The sequence below is a fragment of the Bufo bufo genome, chromosome 2 (genome assembly GCF_905171765.1).
Source record: "Bufo bufo chromosome 2, aBufBuf1.1, whole genome shotgun sequence".
Classification (NCBI taxonomy): Eukaryota; Metazoa; Chordata; class Amphibia; order Anura; family Bufonidae; genus Bufo; species Bufo bufo.
In genome coordinates this window covers 680,335,336-680,354,782 of record NC_053390.1, presented here as the reverse complement: position 1 = coordinate 680,354,782, position 19,447 = coordinate 680,335,336, and the positions used below count along the sequence as shown (strand labels likewise).

Genomic DNA, 19,447 nt, shown 5'->3' with positions numbered 1-19,447 from the left:
GCATCCATGTTGCATCCGTGGTGCGTCCTTTTTTCACAGAATAGGAGATACTCTGGAATAGAGATGAGCAAATTTTATATTTAAAATTCGTTTACGCTTTGTTTGGTGGTAAAAGCAGAATTGTGGTGGTAAAAGCGTTATGGATTCCATTACCACAGACCATTCAGGAATGCCTAACGGAATGCCTTTAGAGGCATTCCGTTATTCATTCCGTCATAATAGAAGTCTATGGGCTGCATAACGGATCCGTCACGTTTCCATTATGCAGGGGAGTTCTCTTCTGCATAACGGAAATGGGACGGATTCGTTATGCAGGCCATAGACTTCGATTATGACAGAATGAATAACGGAATGCCTCTAAAGGCATTCCGTTAGGCATTCCGTCAAAGAATTGCGTTATGGTCTGTGGTAATGGAATCCATAACGCAATTCTGCTTTTACCACCAAACGAAGCGTGAACGAATTTCAGAACATGAAATATGCTCATCTCTACTCTGGATTTTTTTTTTTTAGCTGAGCAGTGCTCTTGTAACCCTACTGTAAGGGCACTGCAGCTCAGCTCCATTTAAATGAATACACCGGCTGGAGTTCCCTACACATGGAAAGCTTAGAAGGGACAAGGAGCTTTTACTGGCACTGTGTCCCCTTTATTCTCATGATCAGTGAGGTCCATGTGCATAGACCCCCACCCATCACTCACTTCAGCACCCATGCCCCACTGATGAAGACTTCCGATGTGCCACTGAGTTGTGTTGAACGAACTTGTGTTTTAAGTTCTGCGTCCAAAGTTCGGGTTCGGGTTATCGAAGAATCCCGTTATGGATTCCAAATTCCGTTATGGTCCATGGTAGCGGAATCCATAACTGGATTCTTCGATAACCCGAACTTTGGACTCAGAACTTAAAACACAAGTTCGCTCAACACTACCACTGAGGCCTAATTCACACTTCAGTGATTTGGTCAGTGATTTCCGTCATTGATTGTGAGCCAAAACCAGTAGTGAAGCCTACACAGAGATAAAGTATAATGGAAAGATCTGCACCTGTTCTGTGTCTTTGACCTGGTTTTGTCTCAGAGTTACTGATGGAAATCGCTGACCAAACCCTGACTGTGTGAACAAGGCCTAATACTTATTTTTTTTAAATGATAGGGTACATCCATCTGCAGAAGGAATAAAACAGTTGCCACAAAAAACACTTGAGATGGACTGCAAATATGTTGCTGGTGATAGATGGAGCTGAATGAAGTCACATTCTTGTGTAAGGAAAAGATACATGGAAAATAAGGTGTCTTGGTAGAAAGAATGACGTCTAACTGTGGTCGTCTGCTGGAATGATTCCCTCTGGACGCACAAATCCAGATTTATTAGGTGATCATTGGATTTTGTCTGACTGGGATGTAGTCCTATTTGAGTTAGGTGCACACTTGTAAGCGTAGGCATACACTTGTGGAAAAGATACCGCTTTTTCATGTACTTCCAGCTTTAAATGCCAAAGCAAACAGGTTTTGTGTTGGCTTGTGGCGAAGCAAAAACACATTCTGGAAAATGCACATCAGTAAATCCATAAAGCCTGTAGCAATACCTCATATGCCTGGACTTGGAAGTCTTTCTTGCTTAGCCAGCTCAGACTCCTCGGGGGACCCTGTTATTATGTGACAACTTGAGTCCTCGAGAAAGGGGATGGAGACCATCAGAGTGACACGAGACGAGGGATTAGTCATTTTGTGACTGCCACACAAGTTAGCCTCAGTCTGCAGCTTTCTGCTTTATAGACTCTTCTCCACATGGACTCTTGATCAATGGAATATAACAGGCCCTTTTAGAATCTAGCGCTGGCATAACTCTGCATGTCGATTGTTTGTGCAATTTTTTTTTTGTGTGCAGATTTCAGCCTTCGCAATGCAAAGGATGAGATCTGTGGCAAAACCGCATCAAACTGGCACCAAAACGCAAGTTACACATGAGATTTTTGGTGCTCAGCCATTTCAGGCCTATTCATAGTCATCCACACCAAGCTCAGATATAATGTACACCTTAAAGGGGATTCCCTGGGAATTATTTAAAATAGCCACCAGCAACCTGTCCTAGTATGTGAGCAGGACTGATTGCCCCCACTTGTAGAGCTGCCTAGGGAGATGAGAGGCCTCAGTTCACAGTACGTCGCCCTACGATAGATAGTAATGATCTGATCCTGCCTATGATATGCCATGATGGCTGAGCAGCCTGACATGAACACTCAATAATATGTAGTATATGCAAGTGATAGAGTGTAGTGTGTTGTGAGGTCTGCCCCCTCAACCCCCTAGACCAGCGGTCCTCAAACTTTTTAAACAGGGGGCAAGTTCACTGTCCCTCAGACCGTTGGAGGGCCTGACTATAGTTAAAAAATTTTAACCTAAAAAAAAAAAACTATGAACAAATTCCTATGCACACTGCACATATCTCTTTTTGAAGTGAAAAAACAAAACGGGAGTTTGTTGAGTTTGATAGTGGCGACGCAAATTATATTCTTTGAACACAGACACTATATTCTGGCATATCAGACACACAGCTCTTTCCTTGTACTGCATGAAAAAGTAATCATAAGTCCACTGTTCTTTGAATATCCTACACTCTGAGTCAATTTTTCTTTTTCTTGACATCATTGTTTCCTTGGGATTCCAAATTGCTATTAGTAAAATACCTATTTTTATATATATATATATATATATATATATGTCCAGAAAAAAGAGCGGCACTCCAATGGATAAAAGCAAGTGAACCCTTTTATTCACCCCAGTGGTGCAACGTTTCGGCTCTGGTCACGAGCCTTCCTCAAGCCTCAAGGGCTTGAGGAAGGCTCGTGACCAGAGCCGAAACGTTGCACCACTGGGGTGAATAAAAGGGTTCACTTGCTTTTATCCATTGGAGTGCCGCTCTTTTTTCTGGACCTATTCATCGGGGATATCAGTCTATTCCCCTTGGGACGTGCACCCGCATCTTCTCTCTGCAGCCAGTGCTGCCATTTTTCTCTCTCTCTCTATATATATATATATATATATATATATATATATATATATATATATATATACAGCGCTACAAAAACAATATACCAGCAATAACTTTGCACGTCTCCCTCTCTCTCTCTCCCACGAGCCAGAGCCCGACGTTCACTGCCCACAAGTCACGTCCAGCCGGCCCCTCTGAATCCTGGGAGGTGGGAGTTGTAGTCCGGCTACGCTGTTCGGTTCTTCCCACCGCCAAGAGCTTGATTTCGTCCGGACTACAATTCCTATGATCCAGCGCTTCAGCCGGCCAGCCAATTGGCACTGCCGCCCCTCTTCCACCAATGATAGGCTGGCTGCTGGACCGTTCTTCTCTTATGTTGGAAAAAAAAAGTAACGGACAGGCAGTGGCGGCGGCAAAAACACCCGGAGGGCCGGATAAATGTCCTCGGCGGGCTGCAGTCTGAGGATCCCTGCCCTAGACAGCTCTGCAAAGGAGGCAACCATTGATGCTCATATTCTAGGACAGGTTGCTGGTGGCCATTTTAAATTATTCCCAGAGAACCCCCTCATTTCTTCATGTTGCAACAGAAATTCCATCTGTTGGATTGGTAAATTTCTGTATCATGGTAATTTGAGGACTTGGCTTAGCATCTATCTTACGACGATCATCACTGACTGGATAATTACCATGATGACAACACTGTGGTCCCTCTGTTTCACTGCCATGATGAAAGACACACTGTGGAAGCAGCACATAACATTCAGTTACACAAGAAAGGCATGGGGCTGGCTTTCCTCTAAGCTATAGTTAGTTGGCACTAGATGCTATTAAATGTAGTAGTCCCCCGGAGGATGACAGTGCCTGGCTGCACAGGGTCCTGCAAGAATAAACACGCTCTACTGTGCAGGTTTTTCTTTCCCTCCGGCTAGTACAACATAACGATGTGAATGCAAAGCACGGAAGCTAAAGTCGTCCTGTCTGTTAAACATCTCATGGCTGCAGTGCACGTCTCATTTTTTAGGAGGTTGTCACACTATTCTAAGCTGATCTAATCGCTAGATCTCGTGAAGTTGAACATTTTGCAAATACATTTTATCAGTAAAATGGCACAGTTCCAAAGATATTCGTTTATCAGCGACCCATGTGTGATTCTTATAACCAGCGTATCTGAGATTAAGGTGTCACACATGCATATTTCTAGCTTCTCCTAAGTAAGCGCGCTGTGCATGCGCAGACTTGATACTTCTGCCTTCTGATCACGAGAATCCTCTTCACGAGGGGTTGGAGCCTGGGAGTGTGTAGAGTGATGTGCGTTGAGGATCATAAGAACACTGGGAGGAATCCGATGACCTGAGGACATCTGGGCAGGACATACAGTGCATGATGGGAGAGCGGTGGCCAGGGCCAGCCTTAGGTTAGATGGTGCCTTGTGCGCCCTTTCCCCCCCATTCCATTTCCCTTCCCCCACGGAGCGTTTATGCCACTGCCACCATCTAGAGTCACTTTTAGCTTCCCCTACTCCCGAAAGATTCCCAGTCACCTTTCCTCCACAACATGTCTACTGCCTTCTGTGTCCCTCGTCCCTTCAACCACAGAGCCCCTGCTAGATTCTGTGCTGCCACCTTCTGTGTCCCCTGCACCCACAGAGCCCCTGCCACTTCTATGTCCCAACTGTCCCTTGCTGCCCACAGTACCCCTTCCACTTCTTCAGCTTGAGAAGAAGAAAGTAGGCTGTGATGCCTGCCTCCTCTCTTCTCAGTTTCTCCTCACCCTCCCAGAGCAGAACTTGCAGTCTGTGGGTAGGGTCTCCTGTGACCGGGGAAGTGCTAGGCCTGGATCTGCTTTGCAAGCTGCTGCTTGATAGGTGAGACTGGAGACTGACTTGCTTGCAGTGACCCCTATATGCAGTAGAATGGTATAGCCCATGTATCAGTCCTATGTAATGTATCCATTGCCTAACTGAAACAGGACTACTAGGAGCATAACTTGAATTACACGTAAAAGAGTCAAACTGGAATTGTATGTATGTGTTTGTTATCTGACAGGGATTGTAGTGGCTAGTGTGCGTCATCTCCATGACATGTATCCTAAAACGTGTAAGACGATTTATAATATATGGTTTAAAAAAAAACACATGACCTCACAAAATAAAAATACAATATTCATCTTTATTCCTCAATATCAGTGTCTACACCCCCATATCCATTTCTTCGCGTTCAGGGGTTTCACTCCATCTTCTTTGCACTAGTCACACCCTTTTATTTCTTTATTTGCTACTTTATCATCAATCGCTTCTTTTCCCCACTGCCTTTCCCTGTGTTGCTTCCTCCGTCCCACGTGTGAATGCAGCGTGCCTCTGCCCCATTGTCTACACTTCCTGAGCCTCTGCCCTCTATTCACACCTGCACGCTGCACTCCCACCTGTTCTGTTGCACTTGGTGCACTGTTTCGGTCTATTGTCTTGCGTCTACACCGCCGGACTTCTGCCTCTTTGACCCCGGCTCTGCTGCTTCTGACTTTATGCTGTTGTTTCATTGTCCTCCTCATTTGCTGCTACATATGTGCCCCCCCATGCGTGTGTTTGCCCCTCTTTCTCTTGTCGATCCCCCTTCCTGGTTTTCTCCACCTGCCACATGCAAGCTTATGGTAGAAGGAAATCTATTGTATGAGGCCGTCTTTTATTCCATGTATCTCGTCTTTGTTCTATATTCCTTTCTATGACTGTTCGGTATTAGTCATGGGCTCGGCGTGTCAGTCATTGTTAGTGATTGCCCACTGTTAGGTGCTGTCTCCATGTGTAAATCTTATTCTAAGCATGCTGATAAACCAAAATGATTGTGCCTCTCTCGGCCATAGTCTGCTTATTTTGGCTTCCATTTTATTTCGTTTATTTTTTTATTTTTCACTAAATCCATATCATATTCCTGTTGGGGAGGACATGGGGTGGTCCATACATAGAGGTTACATATCATATTGCACAATTATTTGTGCTTATTATTTAGGCCTTGATGCCTTTATTTAGTGTGCATTGGCCTATTAGTAGATCAGACATGCACATGGTATGTTATCATATGATACAGATTGTGGTGGTAAGGTCCAGGGAGCATTGCATGTACCCTTCTCCTCCATTCTCATTGGGACTGGCAGAGGAGACGCTTGTGTGGCAGGAGTGCCCTATTGCTGGGGAAGCACTTGGCTTATATGTCAAATGCCACCTGAGAGATAGTGCTTCCCTTCTGTCATGTATGATGGCCCCGGGGCATGGCATGGAAATGGTTATTGTCTGGCTGCGGTACTTCTGCTCTGGGGATGGCTATTATATGGTCTGTCAAGAATGGCAATAAGCACCCAGAATACAGGTACTTCTGAAGTGTCCTAGGAATTTCCCACAAATAGCAAAAGTAACCGTTGAAGTATTGCTAAAGAAATAAAGAATATCCACATATTCAGTGTAATCCCACACAACTGGTATGTATAAAAGCCTCATTCATTCATTTATTCAGGTCAGTTTCCACTGAAGATTTTTTGACAGCTTGTGGATATTTTGTAAAATGTCATCCACTTTGCTGATACTGTAACATGCTGCAGGTTTGCTGGGTGCGTTCTGCAGTGGAAAATCTACAGCATATCCACCATGTATAGACGTAACCGTTCAAAAGATACTATATCCATATTATATCCCCTGCTGCTTCCAGCACTGCTCTCTGGTCCCCCTCACCACCGATGTCATCTTCCTAGCTGCAGTGGTGAGGTTCCATGCACACAGGTCACCTTTCAGCCAGTCACCGCTGCAGCCAGGAAAACAAACAGCATGGAGGACCGCACCTATCCTTAGACAGGAGCCCACAAAACGATGGAGGGCACACCGCGCATGCACAGCCGCCTTCCATTCATTCCTCCTATTGCCCATGCTAGACTTTTGTGAGAATTTTGTTTTATCCAGATGCCCCCATAGGGTTTATTAGCAACAATTTATGAGAAGAAAATAGTTGCATGCTCCAATGACTACTATATTATGGAGGTATTCCTCCCTAGAAGCATTGCCTGTGGTGGAGGAGGTTGTTCCACACTGCGGCAGATGGAATGCAATGAACATGTTGTACCACGCAGTGGCAGAGTGCAGTGAGGATGTTGTACCACACTGCTGCAGATGGAGTGCAGTGAGGATGTTGTACCACGCTGCTGCAGATGGAGTGCAGTGAGGATGTTGTACCACCCTGCAGCAGATGGAGTGCAGTGAGGATGTTGTACCACACTGCTGCAGATGGAGTGTAGTGAGGATGTTGTACCACCCTGCAGCAGATGGAGTGCAGTGAGGATGTTGTACCACACTGCTGCAGATGGAGTGTAGTGAGGATGTTGTACCACCCTGCGGCAGATGGAGTGCAGTGAGGATGTTGTACCACGCTGTGGCAGATGGAGTGCAGTGAGGATGTTGTACCACGCTGCGGCAGATGGAGCACAGTGAGGATGTTGTACCACGCTGCGGCAGATGGAGTGCAGTGAGGATGTTGTACCACGCTGTGGCAGATGGACTGCAGTGAGGATGTTGTACCACACTGCTGCAGATGGAGTGCAGTGAAGATGTTGTACCACCCTGCGGCAGATGGAGTGCAGTGAGAATGTTGTACCACCCTGCTGCAGATGGAGTGCAGTGAGGATGTTGTACCACGCTGTGGCAGATGGAGTGCAGTGAGGATGTTGTACCACGCAGTGGCAGAGTGCAGTGAGGATGTTGTACCACGCTGTGGCAGATGGAGTGCAGTGAGGCTGTTGTACCACTCTGCTGCAGATGGAGTGCAGTGAGGATGTTGTACCACGCTGTGGCAGATGGAGTGCAGTGAGGATGTTGTACCACGCAGTGGCAGAGTGCAGTGAGGATGTTGTACCACGCTGTGGCAGATGGAGTGCAGTGAGGCTGTTGTACCACTCTGCTGCAGATGGAGTGCAGTGAGGATGTTGTACCAGACTGCTGCAGATGGAGTGCAGTGAGGATGCTGTACCACTCTGCTGCAGATGGAGTGCAGTGAGGATGTTGTACCACGCTGTGGCAGATGGAGTGCAGTGAGGATGTTGTACCACGCTGCGGCAGATGGAGCACAGTGAGGATGTTGTACCAGACTGCTGCAGATGGAGTGCAGTGAGGATGCTGTACCACTCTGCTGCAGATGGAGTGCAGTGAGGATGTTGTACCACGCTGTGGCAGATGGAGTGCAGTGAGGATGTTGTACCACGCTGCGGCAGATGGAGCACAGTGAGGATGTTGTACCACACTGCGGCAGGTGCAGTGCAATTAGAATTTTTCGTATGCATGAGGCATTAATATTGCAAGAAAGCATGCAGAGGAAAACTGTTTTTTTGAAATCTAAAGCTACTGATTAAATTGTAGAGTGATATAGTGAGTTGTGGCCTTCTTCATTATTTATTACCTTTTAAAGTATCTCTAGTATTGAAAGAGAAATATAAGAATCCAGAATAGTTAATTACATAGTAAATGCTGAATTGTAATCCTGTTTGTCATGAGCATGCTAGCAGATTTGCTTTGCACTCAGAAGACCTTTCATTTATTCATGTATGAACCCAAGCAACCAATTCATGTGACTAAACTGGATGAAATGGGCTACATTAGAGCCTATTAGGGAGTTTGGCAAATCAGCATTGCTTTTATTCCACATGGTGAATATTGTTCAGTTGACCCAGTTGGCACATCTCACCAGTGAGATCATGTCGTGTGCATGTGGCTTTGATTTGGGGATAGCAGCTTCATAAGAAGTTCAGGCAGTGTCTACTCTACTCTTGCAGCAACATCCTTGTGCTGGCTTTTAAGTGGGAAAATGCCACTCCGGTCCTTTTTTCTCAGCATGCAGTACCCCCGACACTTCATATTTTGGCCCATATGCCTGTTTTTCATGTAAGCCCTTTCCGTTGCTGTTCTCAGCATCACCTGCTCATCCCGGCTGGATGTTTACAGGCAGAACTTCCTATTTTCTTCGGCTCTTCTAACCAACCCCCGCGTGCTTTGCTCTGTAAAGTTTCACAGGGCTTGCTCCACCTAGCTACCATGGAGAGGAGAGGTGTAGGGGGCATGACTACTGCAGAGAGAACCGTGTTGACCACGAAGCAAGCCCTGAAAAATATGACAGAGCTGAGTTTGGTTATCAAACCCATCAGGAGGAGGATGAAAACAGGAAGTTCTGCATGTAAACATCTTGCAGTGATGCTGAGATCAGGGGAAAGAAAGTGCTGACATGGAAAATAGGTTTATGGGGCAAAACTATGCATTGTTTGGGGTTCTCCGGTCAGATAAAAAAAAAAAAATCATTATGGCATTATAGGAACTCCTTTAAGCAAGCCATAAAGGTAAAGATATGCTATCACTGGGAAAAGATCAATAGAATAGATATTTGTACAGTGAGAAATATTATTATAATGTCCCACATTTTCTCTTCTAAGCTTACAATAAAGTAACCATTTTGACCATCACAATAGATTTCAGAACTGGATGGATCTGGAACTGTAGACATAGAGATGGTAGTTTCTTTGAGGGGATTTTCCAACCTTTCAGAAATCTCTGCCTGACATGCATTGACCTTAAAATAACAAATTGGCCTTTTCTCAACCTTCAGATCCCTTGCAGTTCCCGTGTCAATCACTCTGCAATGCTCGAACAACCTGTATGTAGTCATTCACATTGAAGATTTTCCATACAAGACTGTGGCTGCCATCCACTGACCACTGCAGTCATTTAATTCTAAGCGGCTCCTGATTGGCTGCCACTGGGATGGGTCGAGTACAGCACATCATTGGTCATCACAGCCTAGAAAACGAAGACTGGCAGGGCACTGCAGAAGCATAGGTGCTGAGGCAACTTGGTATTTGAATGGTTAATGTGCTTAGGCTACTTTCACACTAGCGCTTCCGTTTTGTCCCCATTCATTGTCAATGGGGGCAAAACGTAACTGAACAGAACGCTCCAAAATGCATTCCGTTCTCATACCGGAGAACAAACAGAAAGCATGCTGCGGTTTGCTTTCCATCCTTGGATGCGGAGTAAAACCGATCCATTATGACCCACAATGCAAGTCAATGGGGAGGGATCCATTTTCTCTGACACAATAGAAAATGGATCTGTCCCCCATTGACTTTCAGTGTCTTGGGAATGTTAAAGATAATACAACCTGTTAAAGATAATAACGGATGCAGACGGTTGTATTATCAGTAATCGAAGCGTTTTCGCTAAACCCTGCGAGATCAGGCAAAAACACTAGTGTGAAAGTAGCCTTATACTTAAGTTTTCTTACTGTTAATACCATACTCTCTACATCATTGGCCATCTTCAAATTCTACCGATTTGTATTGATGAATATGAAGGGCCACTTAGCCTTAGTGTGAAGCAGTCTAGCTTTATTTGTTGCACAGTATATAGTTCTTCTTCCATATGTTTTTTCTTTTAGTTTTATTGTATTTTATTAGTATAGTTAATAGGTATAGTTCAAAGTGTGTATAGTATATAGTGCTTCTGCCATATGTTTTAGTTTTATTGTATTTTATTAGTATAGCTGAAGGTATACTTCACAGTATATATAGTATATTTTGTATATAGTATACATGGGGTCAGTGTAACTGGCGTAGTTGTCCATAGCAATCAATCAGATTCCACCTTTCTTTTTTTACTTCTCCTTTTGGAAAATGAAAGGTGGAATGTGATTGGTTGCTGTGGGCCCCAATTGTGCTTATTCCATATGTTTTTTTTTCTTTTATTGTATTTTATTACTATAGCAGAAGGTTAGAGAGAACTCCCCTGCATAACGGAAACTGGACGGATCCGTTATGCAGCCCATAGACTTCTATTATGACGGAATGAATAACCGAATGCCTCTAAAGGCACTCCGTTCTGCATTCCGTCATAGAATTGCGTTCTGGTCCGTGGTAACAGACTCCATAACGCATTTCTGCTTTTACCACCAAATGAAGCGTGAACGAATTTCATAACATGAAATTCGCTCATCTCTACAGAAGGTATACTTCACAGTGTATATAGTGTATAGTGCATATTCCATATATTTTTGCTTTTTGTTTTATTGTATTTTGTTAGTATAATTGAAGGTATACTTCACAGTGTTTGCAAAGTGTTATTGAGCAATTTCAGCTGCCAAGCTCTACATATACCAGCATGTGGCAATTGCTTAAGCGTGCCGCTTCACATAAATGCGACTCAATACGTTTCTCACCTCTCTGGTGAGAGTGAATAATTTATGTGCCGAGGGAAGACTAAATCTTTCTGTAGGGTTAACCTTGGGACTAAATATTTTCCGTCCAAAGGAAGAGATTTGTGAGCAGATTTGCGCCTTCCGCACTTTCACCCAAGGAGAATTTCAGTATTCGAGCATTCCTGGATTCCCAACCTGTTAGAAACCTAAGACCAGTGGAACTAGAGAAATCTCGAAGACTGGAGCACATGTGAACCTCATTAGAGGTGTATGGATTACCAGCTTCTAGTTCCCTCACACTTCTACCGATGTGTAGCTCTTTACCGGGCCCATATGGATTGTGCTGTGACATTATGTCAAATATCTGCAGCCCCCTAATATAACGATATTTCATGTGTCTCTACAGGATGACATTCTCACGGTGATCCGCAGAGTGGATGAAAACTGGGCAGAAGGAATGCTGGGAGACAAAATAGGAATTTTCCCGATTTCCTATGTGGAGGTAAGTAATACACCCAGGATAATAGAAAAATGAATTGGTTTCTAGGAACAAGTCATGAACCCTGCTTTCACGTGACCTCAGAGCATGACCATTTCTGTCTGTCGGTGTACTTAGAGCTTATTCGTTTTGACTCCATTAATAAAGTACATGTGCCGTCTTGTCTGCCTCATTCTTGGAGTATGTTGAAGTCATTGCAAGTTTCCTGCTCATGGTTGCCACAATTATTTCACAGTGAATTCCCTTAGATTGTCATCGTGAAGCTATGTTAGAACAGACAGTCTTTGTTTTTTCAAGGTCTGCAAAGTGTTCACTTTGCTGTGACCTATGCTTGTAGTCATATTTTCCTCATAAGTCACCATATTGGCAGGTTTTCCTATAAGCACAGATGATTTTGTGGTATTTGTGTGACGGCGATGCACGAGGTATACGTTCACAGCTGAGATCTCTTATTTCATTAGAATTTTCCCCAAATTAGTCACTATGGTAAAGAAAGGTTATTAATCCCCCCAAGCCTACCTCTCATGACTCACTTTAACTTGTTCTTGCATGTTTTCTACCTGTTTTATATTGCCCGAGTGGTAGTGACCACAAACAGGCCTGTGTGACATGGAGGGACAGTTGTAAGAGAGAGCCCTTTAAAGAAGTTGTCTTATCATAGACAACCCCTTTCAGAAGGTGACTTGGAGGACGATCAGCAGACCTAGACAGGGAAGGTGTTGGTCGTCATTGTAATATAAGGGTGGCTCAAGTTCTTCAGAATGGGAGTGTCTATTGCAGAGCGTTTCTTAGTTTTGACTCATGGAAAGGGGTCACAGTTACAGGAACCCACCTTCCCCCCTCTATCATGTCCATATATCCAAATCCTGACGTGTCTGTTTGCCATTATGAATTGCTAGCAATTTGCAGTCAAGGTCCAGATGGGTGTTACCCAGTTGTGAGTGTGTCCCTACATAATCTGACATTATCGAATCAGTGCTGCCAGTGTCAGACTGTGCAGGGACACACCCCAACAGGCAGCACCCATCTGGACCTTCATTGCAGAGTGCTAGTAATTCATTCATAACTTCTAGTAAGAATAATAAAGGAACATCATAGAGTCATAAGGCCCCTTTCACACGAGCAAGTTTTACACGCGTGAAAAACGCAGCAGGTTCTATATTCTTCATTTTTCACGCAGCCCTGGCCCCATAGAAGTGAATGGGGCTGCGTGAAAATCGCATTGCATCCGGAAGCAAGTGCGGATGCAATGCGTTTTTCACTGATGGTTGCTAGGAGATGTTGTTTGTAAACCTTCCGTTTTTTATGACGCGCGTGAAAAACACATCAAAATGCATTGCATCCGCACGGAAAAAACTGAACAACTGAACGCAATCGCAGACAAAACTGACTGAACTTGCTTGCAAAATGGTGCGAGTTTCACTGAACGCACCCGGAGCCAATATGCCACGCTCGTGAGAAAGAGGCCTAAGAATAGATGCTCCAGAATTGTTGTTCAGTGCAAGTAGTTACTAAACAGACATATCAGAAGAAGTCACTTATTAGATTCTGTGAACTAATCCGGCACCCACTGAATAGCCCTGTAACTGCCTGATCAGGGGGCAATAGTGAATTAGGTGTGGTGGGGGACTGTCCAATCACTTGAGGGAAATGTATATTCTACGTATAGTGTGCCCCCTTAAGACGGATTTACACGGGGCAGTTGCTGGGCCAATTATCGGGAATGGACATTGGTACGAAAGCGTGTAAAGGTGCCTCATTTCACCCGATTAAGAAGCAAAACACTGGTTCATTGGGTGAAATCATCATTCCTCCAAAGCATCATTGCTGGACAGCAGATTGTGCGGTGTAAACAGTGATCTGCTGCCCAAAAACAATGAATCTATATGAGGACAAGTGAGCAGCAGTAGCCATCGTTCGTCCCCATACAAGTGGAGGTGATTGTTGCATGTAAATGTAGCTCCTCACCTCCACTGTTCTGTTTCTTCACACCCATATTGGAAGCTTTGTTGCAAATTTCATCATAAATGTTAGAAAAAGTAGCACAGCACAAAATAGTGATTATAAGTCAGTGGTGCCCGGTATATGACATTTCTGGCAATCCACCATTTTCGGTTTTCTGTTCCTATGACAGTGATTAGCTTAGATTTTGTTTAGCATCAATAAATCCGTGTATAACATGTAAATGCCCAGTCCATGTCTTTGTACCTGCATTTGTGGCTCTTTACAATTTAGACTCCATGTAATGAGCAAAATCAGATTTATGAATTAGCTTTAATGGGGTTGTCCACAGGATAGTCTGTCTTTTTTGGCACAATTAGCTATTATTCAGTAGCACCTGCACTGGAAGTCGGCGCCAGAACCACACAGCTCCGTCTGCTGTAGCCCTGGTCCCACTGAATGGGAATAGCAGTGCAGTGACCAGCTCCATCCATGTGCATGCTTAATGGGGTGTGACCCCTGAAATGTTGTATGGGGTGGGATAGGAAAAGCCTCAGCATTCTTGTTTCAATGACATTTTTGTATATAAAGGGTAGAATCAAAGGGAATGGAAGCACTTTTTGTACTGGACAGACTGTGAGTATTCACTATACACTGACAAATGTATGCAGTTTAGTGAATGTTACTGCCTTGCAAAATACATTGGAATCTATTGAAGTGGAGCGAAGTAAGGTTCCACTGCGGGCAATGATTGAAACTTCATGTGGGACCTACACAATATATCTATAGAGCTCCTCCTGCTCTATAACATGCTGCATTGTGTGGTGACAGGTTCCCTTTAAATGGAGGGAATAAAAAAAATATATTCATCTATAACAATGTAAATAAAGCTCTTTGAGCAATTTGTTTCCACTTTAAAAAAAAGGCTGAAACCAAGAATTTGATGGCAGGTATGGTAAATCTTTCCTATATCCCAATTAAACTGATCCATTTAGTATATTCACCAGGCACTATATTACACGCCATGTTTACATGACAGATTTTACTGCTGCTCAAGAACTGCATATTAAAAATAATTGGTCCTTCTATAGAGGGTGCCACGATTCTTTATTAGATGTGTATATATGGATAGTGTCACCTGCCATAGTCTGATGTAGAAAGAGAAGAAAATACGGTAGGTCACCAAAGTTGTCTCATATCATTATTAATGGGTTGTCAGGGTTCTGAATGGGGCACATTTACTAATAGTGTCGCACTTTGCATTGTCTAACAATATGGATTTCGGATACATTTACTATTCTAGCGCATTGAACTTTGTAAATTTGGAGTATCATAAATCCTGCACCAGAATTCTGTCCACGAGCAAAAAAGTTTTTCGCTTGTCCAAAAAAATAAAAATGTCCGTGCACAGAAATTTTGTCCAGGTTTCAGAACTTGGCATTTTTGTCACTAACTGAGGAGACCGCGAGGAAGCAGATTGTTAATTCTGCAAGAACAGTGTCAACGTAGACCAAACGGTCTTAAACTGCGCAGGTTTGTCACAGTAGCTCATGCTAGTTGACTCCCCTTTAGACTGTGTAGTCTTTTACCGCCACGTATACAGGGGCGTAGCTATAGGGGGTGCAGAGGTAGCAGTCGCTACCGGGCCCAGGAGCCTGAGGGGGCCCAAAAACCCTTGTGCCACATAAGACACTGACATTATAGAAAGTGCATGCTTTTCAATTTACACCTCTGGCTGGAGGGAAAGGGTTAGGTCAAGAATTTGGCATGAGGGGGTGCCCTTTCAATGTTTGCCTCTGGCAGCAGGAAGGCTATGTGCTCACCTGCCCCTTGCCAACAAGCACTAAAGGAATGGGGGCCCAAGCTGAACTCTTGCACCAGGGCCCGTGAGCCTTTAGCTACGCCCCTGCACGTATAAGTTGGCTTAGTTTGACTAAAAAGAATTGTGGTGCGTTGTTTGGCGCATTTAAACATTCCCTTCGTCACACCTCTTCTTTTTTTATTTTGTTTATACCAATCTCTGCAAATTGCACCAAAAACCGGCGTGTTTTCAGTAGCAAATATGCCCCTGTGTGAGGAGTGAGAGCAGTAGGTGGTAGTGGCAGTCACGATGATTTTTACAGTGTCCAAACATATTATTTATTACTGCACCCTTGATTGACAGAATTCTCCCTGATACTGTGGAGTCAGCAGCAGGGGGCTGTGGTGACAAGCCGTGTATACAGATTTTTTTATGTGCATAGCACATGGGATTTGCCTGTCATGCTGAATTTGTCCATTCAGTAAGTTGTATGGGAAAACTTATGTATACCCATTCACATGTTCCCATGATTTTGCCTTAGGGACTGAATACTTGTAGTTTTGTAAATGTCAACGTTATCCACCAAAAAAAAGGAATATTAACCCCACTAGGATGCATTCACACGACCATATTTTTGGTCTGCATCTGATCCGCATAACTTATGAGATTATGGCCAGCTTTTTACATATCCATGGTGGTGCAGGGTAATTAAACGGGTTATCCAACATCATACAACAGCCCCCCATGTGCCGGGCCCCTCAGAGGGAATATGTCGGGAGGGAGCAGCCAATGGCAGGCAGGGACGAGCCTCCCTAGCATCGCAGTTGACGCTAGGGAAGCTCGTCCCTGTCCCCGCCCGCCAGTTTTATTCTGTTACTGATTCATAGCCCTTCCTTTCTGGTTTGGGTGACTGCTGTAATGGTCTCCTCCTGGTTGGATGATACAGCCTTAACTCAGAACAGAGAGGAGGGGCTGTCAAGCAGCTCAATGCACAGAGCTCCACCTCCAGTGCACTTATAAGAGCAGAATTTGGAAGAATAAAACTTCATATTCACACTACTCCTCTTCAGGAAAGTTCCACAAAAGATATGTTTGTACTGCTATCCCCAGCCCCTACCTAGTACTGTCAACAGTTTAATGAACCCTTCTGTTGTTGTCTGCATAGCACGGGCCCATTCATGCTACGCATGACTTCAGATATCTCTCCGTTTTGGCCATCGGCATATATGAACAGTATGGCTAGGTGTTATTCCAGGCACTGTAAGACACATGCAGGATGCAATGTGTACAGTATTTCTGACGAGCACTCACTCTGTACTCCCCTATTAGTGATAAATTGTACTGCAGTGAGTTAAGTAAAATCAAATGTTTTTTTAGACATCTGGACTTTGCTTATTAAATTCATACAGGACCAAACGTTGCTGTCTAGCAGGTTGCACATATGGAGTGAGTGTAATTCCTCTAAGCGGAGCTTTTCCACCTTATTTAATGCTTTGTGAGCCAAAATAAACTAAAAGCATTATTACTTGTATTAGGAAAGTAATTGCCCCAATAAAACTTTTTTTTCAAGTGGAAGGAGGGGTGAAGTAAGCTGGAATGGGCTGAATGTGAAACCTGCAAAACCTTGGCAAGTACTCGCTGTCCTTTTCCATTGTCGGTGATGGTCCCTCGGCTGAGAGGTGATTTGCTCAGCAGTTGTAACCTTTAGACGATTTATTTCATTTATGAAGAAACTATTCTCCTGCTGAGAGCAGATGTTCACCGGAATGATTTTTAGTATTTTACTTCGTTAAGGCCCTTCTATGAATATAAAAAAGGAAAAATATTAGTTTTACCACTTTATTTTTAAAGCAATCCTCCAGACTCCCTATTATAAAGACGTCTTTTCCTCAGTATGTTTGAATGTAGTATTAACTGGTAATCATCCTTATGTCACTAGTGGTTCTGCAATCTGTACTTTATAGTCATTTTACGTCTGCTGTGATAGAAATCACTTCTCCATGCACTGACTTCCTGGTTAATATGTGATGGGCTTGTAATTATACTGAGCAGCCAATCTAAGGAGGCTGAGCTGCAGACATTAAAGGATGATGACAGGAAGGGTGCTTCGGACCCCCACAGACCTCCTGTAACTTAGCTGTTAGCTACTAAGCAGCACTATCTGCTAAAAGTACATAGCAGGTAGTCATCCCCTGTAGAAGGTACTGACATCTTTACTCTTCTTAGACAGATGCCAGAAATGAAGTGGTAAATTACATTTACAAGGGCAGAACGGAAGGAATGGGGGGCAGTAACTTTGTACGGTGTCGGCTGGGATTAACCAGAGGAAATGATACTGGGGTCCTACATGAAACATGTCATCAATAAGGTCTAAGAGGTTATATGATTATCTTCATAAGAAATAGACCTTAGTAACCGGTCTCCTAGACTGCTGGGTCTCCCTTTTATATTATTATGTCAGAGCATGGGGAACAATTATCACTTGATTTTAGTTTAAATATTTTTTTGTGAATCAATGACCATTTGGTTGCATTGGCCACAGGCATTTATTGCCTGGGATTCTTTATTATTATTTTTTGGCCTTTGTCCATTTTTTAAATAACACTTTTATTGATTTTTGCTAAAAAGAAAACCTTACCCTACAGGCAGGGGGTAATCTATATACAGTCTGAGCCGCAGTTGCACTGTTTGCATGTGGCTGTGGCCAACCAGTAGGTGCAAAATCCTAAATAGACAAAATTCTCTGGAGGGAAAAAAATTATCATCCATTAAACTTTCCCAATTAATTATGATCAACTGGAAACAATCAATTTGCAAAGTCCCACAGATTACTAGGAAAGACTCTTGCTAGTGGTTCTGCTGGCTGATGATCTGTGCTGATGTAGCTATTTGAGGTTGGCCTCATTAAATTTCCACCATCACATGCAGTGTCACTTGTTATTTTGTCAGTTCCTGGATTAAACTGTTCCAGTTCATTCTTGATAGAGGTTTCTACCATCGAAAATTCACTTGTTGTCTGCTAAAAAACCCTAGGCGTCTTAATATTTTATCATGCACGTGTGGCTAATTAAGTAGATAAGGGGACATATGGTTGTGTTTTGTAGCCATTTTTCTAGCGCGCCTCCAAGAATTAGCTAAAGACCTGGAACCTGGATCCAAGCGGTCTCATGTGTATAGGATTACTTGTCTTTGCCCAGGAACCTCATTTTGTAGAAAAATTTCAAGAGATAAACAAATATCTTAATTAAATGGAAAATCCAGCCTAAAGGAAAAGTGATAGTACTCAAGGGTAATCGTTCTCACTTTGCTTAATTGTTCACCTACATCAGGCTGTGAGCTACAGAGAATTTGTTTCAGGAGCGTTATGTTTGTTGCAGAACTTATCCCATGACCAAGACTCCATACTATATTAGAGCAAGAAGCTACACCTTTCCATCATGCTCCAATAAAGTTGCTCCAGGAGTAACAGTATTGGTGCTCCTGAACTGATTTGTGACTCGCTTGACTGAGAAATTCTCTGCATGCATTGTATTTACTGAAGTTTTCTAATACGAATAATCAAAAACTAGGGTGCTCCTCAAATAATAAAAAGGTAGAAAGAATCACCGGACATCATAAGGGAAGTGGTGGAAACGGGAAGTGTAGATGGGGATGGTGGAGTGAGGTTTTACCAGTAAGATCTGGGATCAGAGAAGATCCCACTCCAACTAGCTTAGATGGAATGCTGAGAACTTTAGCGTTTGAAGAATAAATCTCTTTACCATAGACATTTATGAAGCATATTCCTCTGGGAGGAATAGTATTTGGGTTGTTAATTTATGCATTATTAAATTGGCAAGTGGGTGTTACTGTTAACTTTGACTGTATAAGGATACGCCCTACTTTCAGCATTAATAGTAACACTCAGTTGTCAGTATTCATACAGTTTCCAGAGTAATAACAGCAATGGCATAAGGTAGAGATGCTCCAGAATTGTAAGTTCATGGAGAATAAAGGTATTCACTAAA

General features: G+C 43.4%; 1 protein-coding gene across 2 annotated transcripts in view; it reads left to right on the top strand.

Moving 5' to 3' along the window:
• Positions 1–19,447, top strand: part of SH3RF1 (SH3 domain containing ring finger 1) — a 153,814-nt gene that overhangs the window by 96,491 nt on the left and 37,876 nt on the right. For both annotated transcript variants that reach the window (XM_040418654.1, XM_040418653.1), the window contains exon 4: positions 11,606–11,701. In XM_040418654.1, coding sequence (XP_040274588.1) covers positions 11,606–11,701 — 96 coding nt within the window. The remainder of the gene's footprint in view (positions 1–11,605; positions 11,702–19,447) is intronic.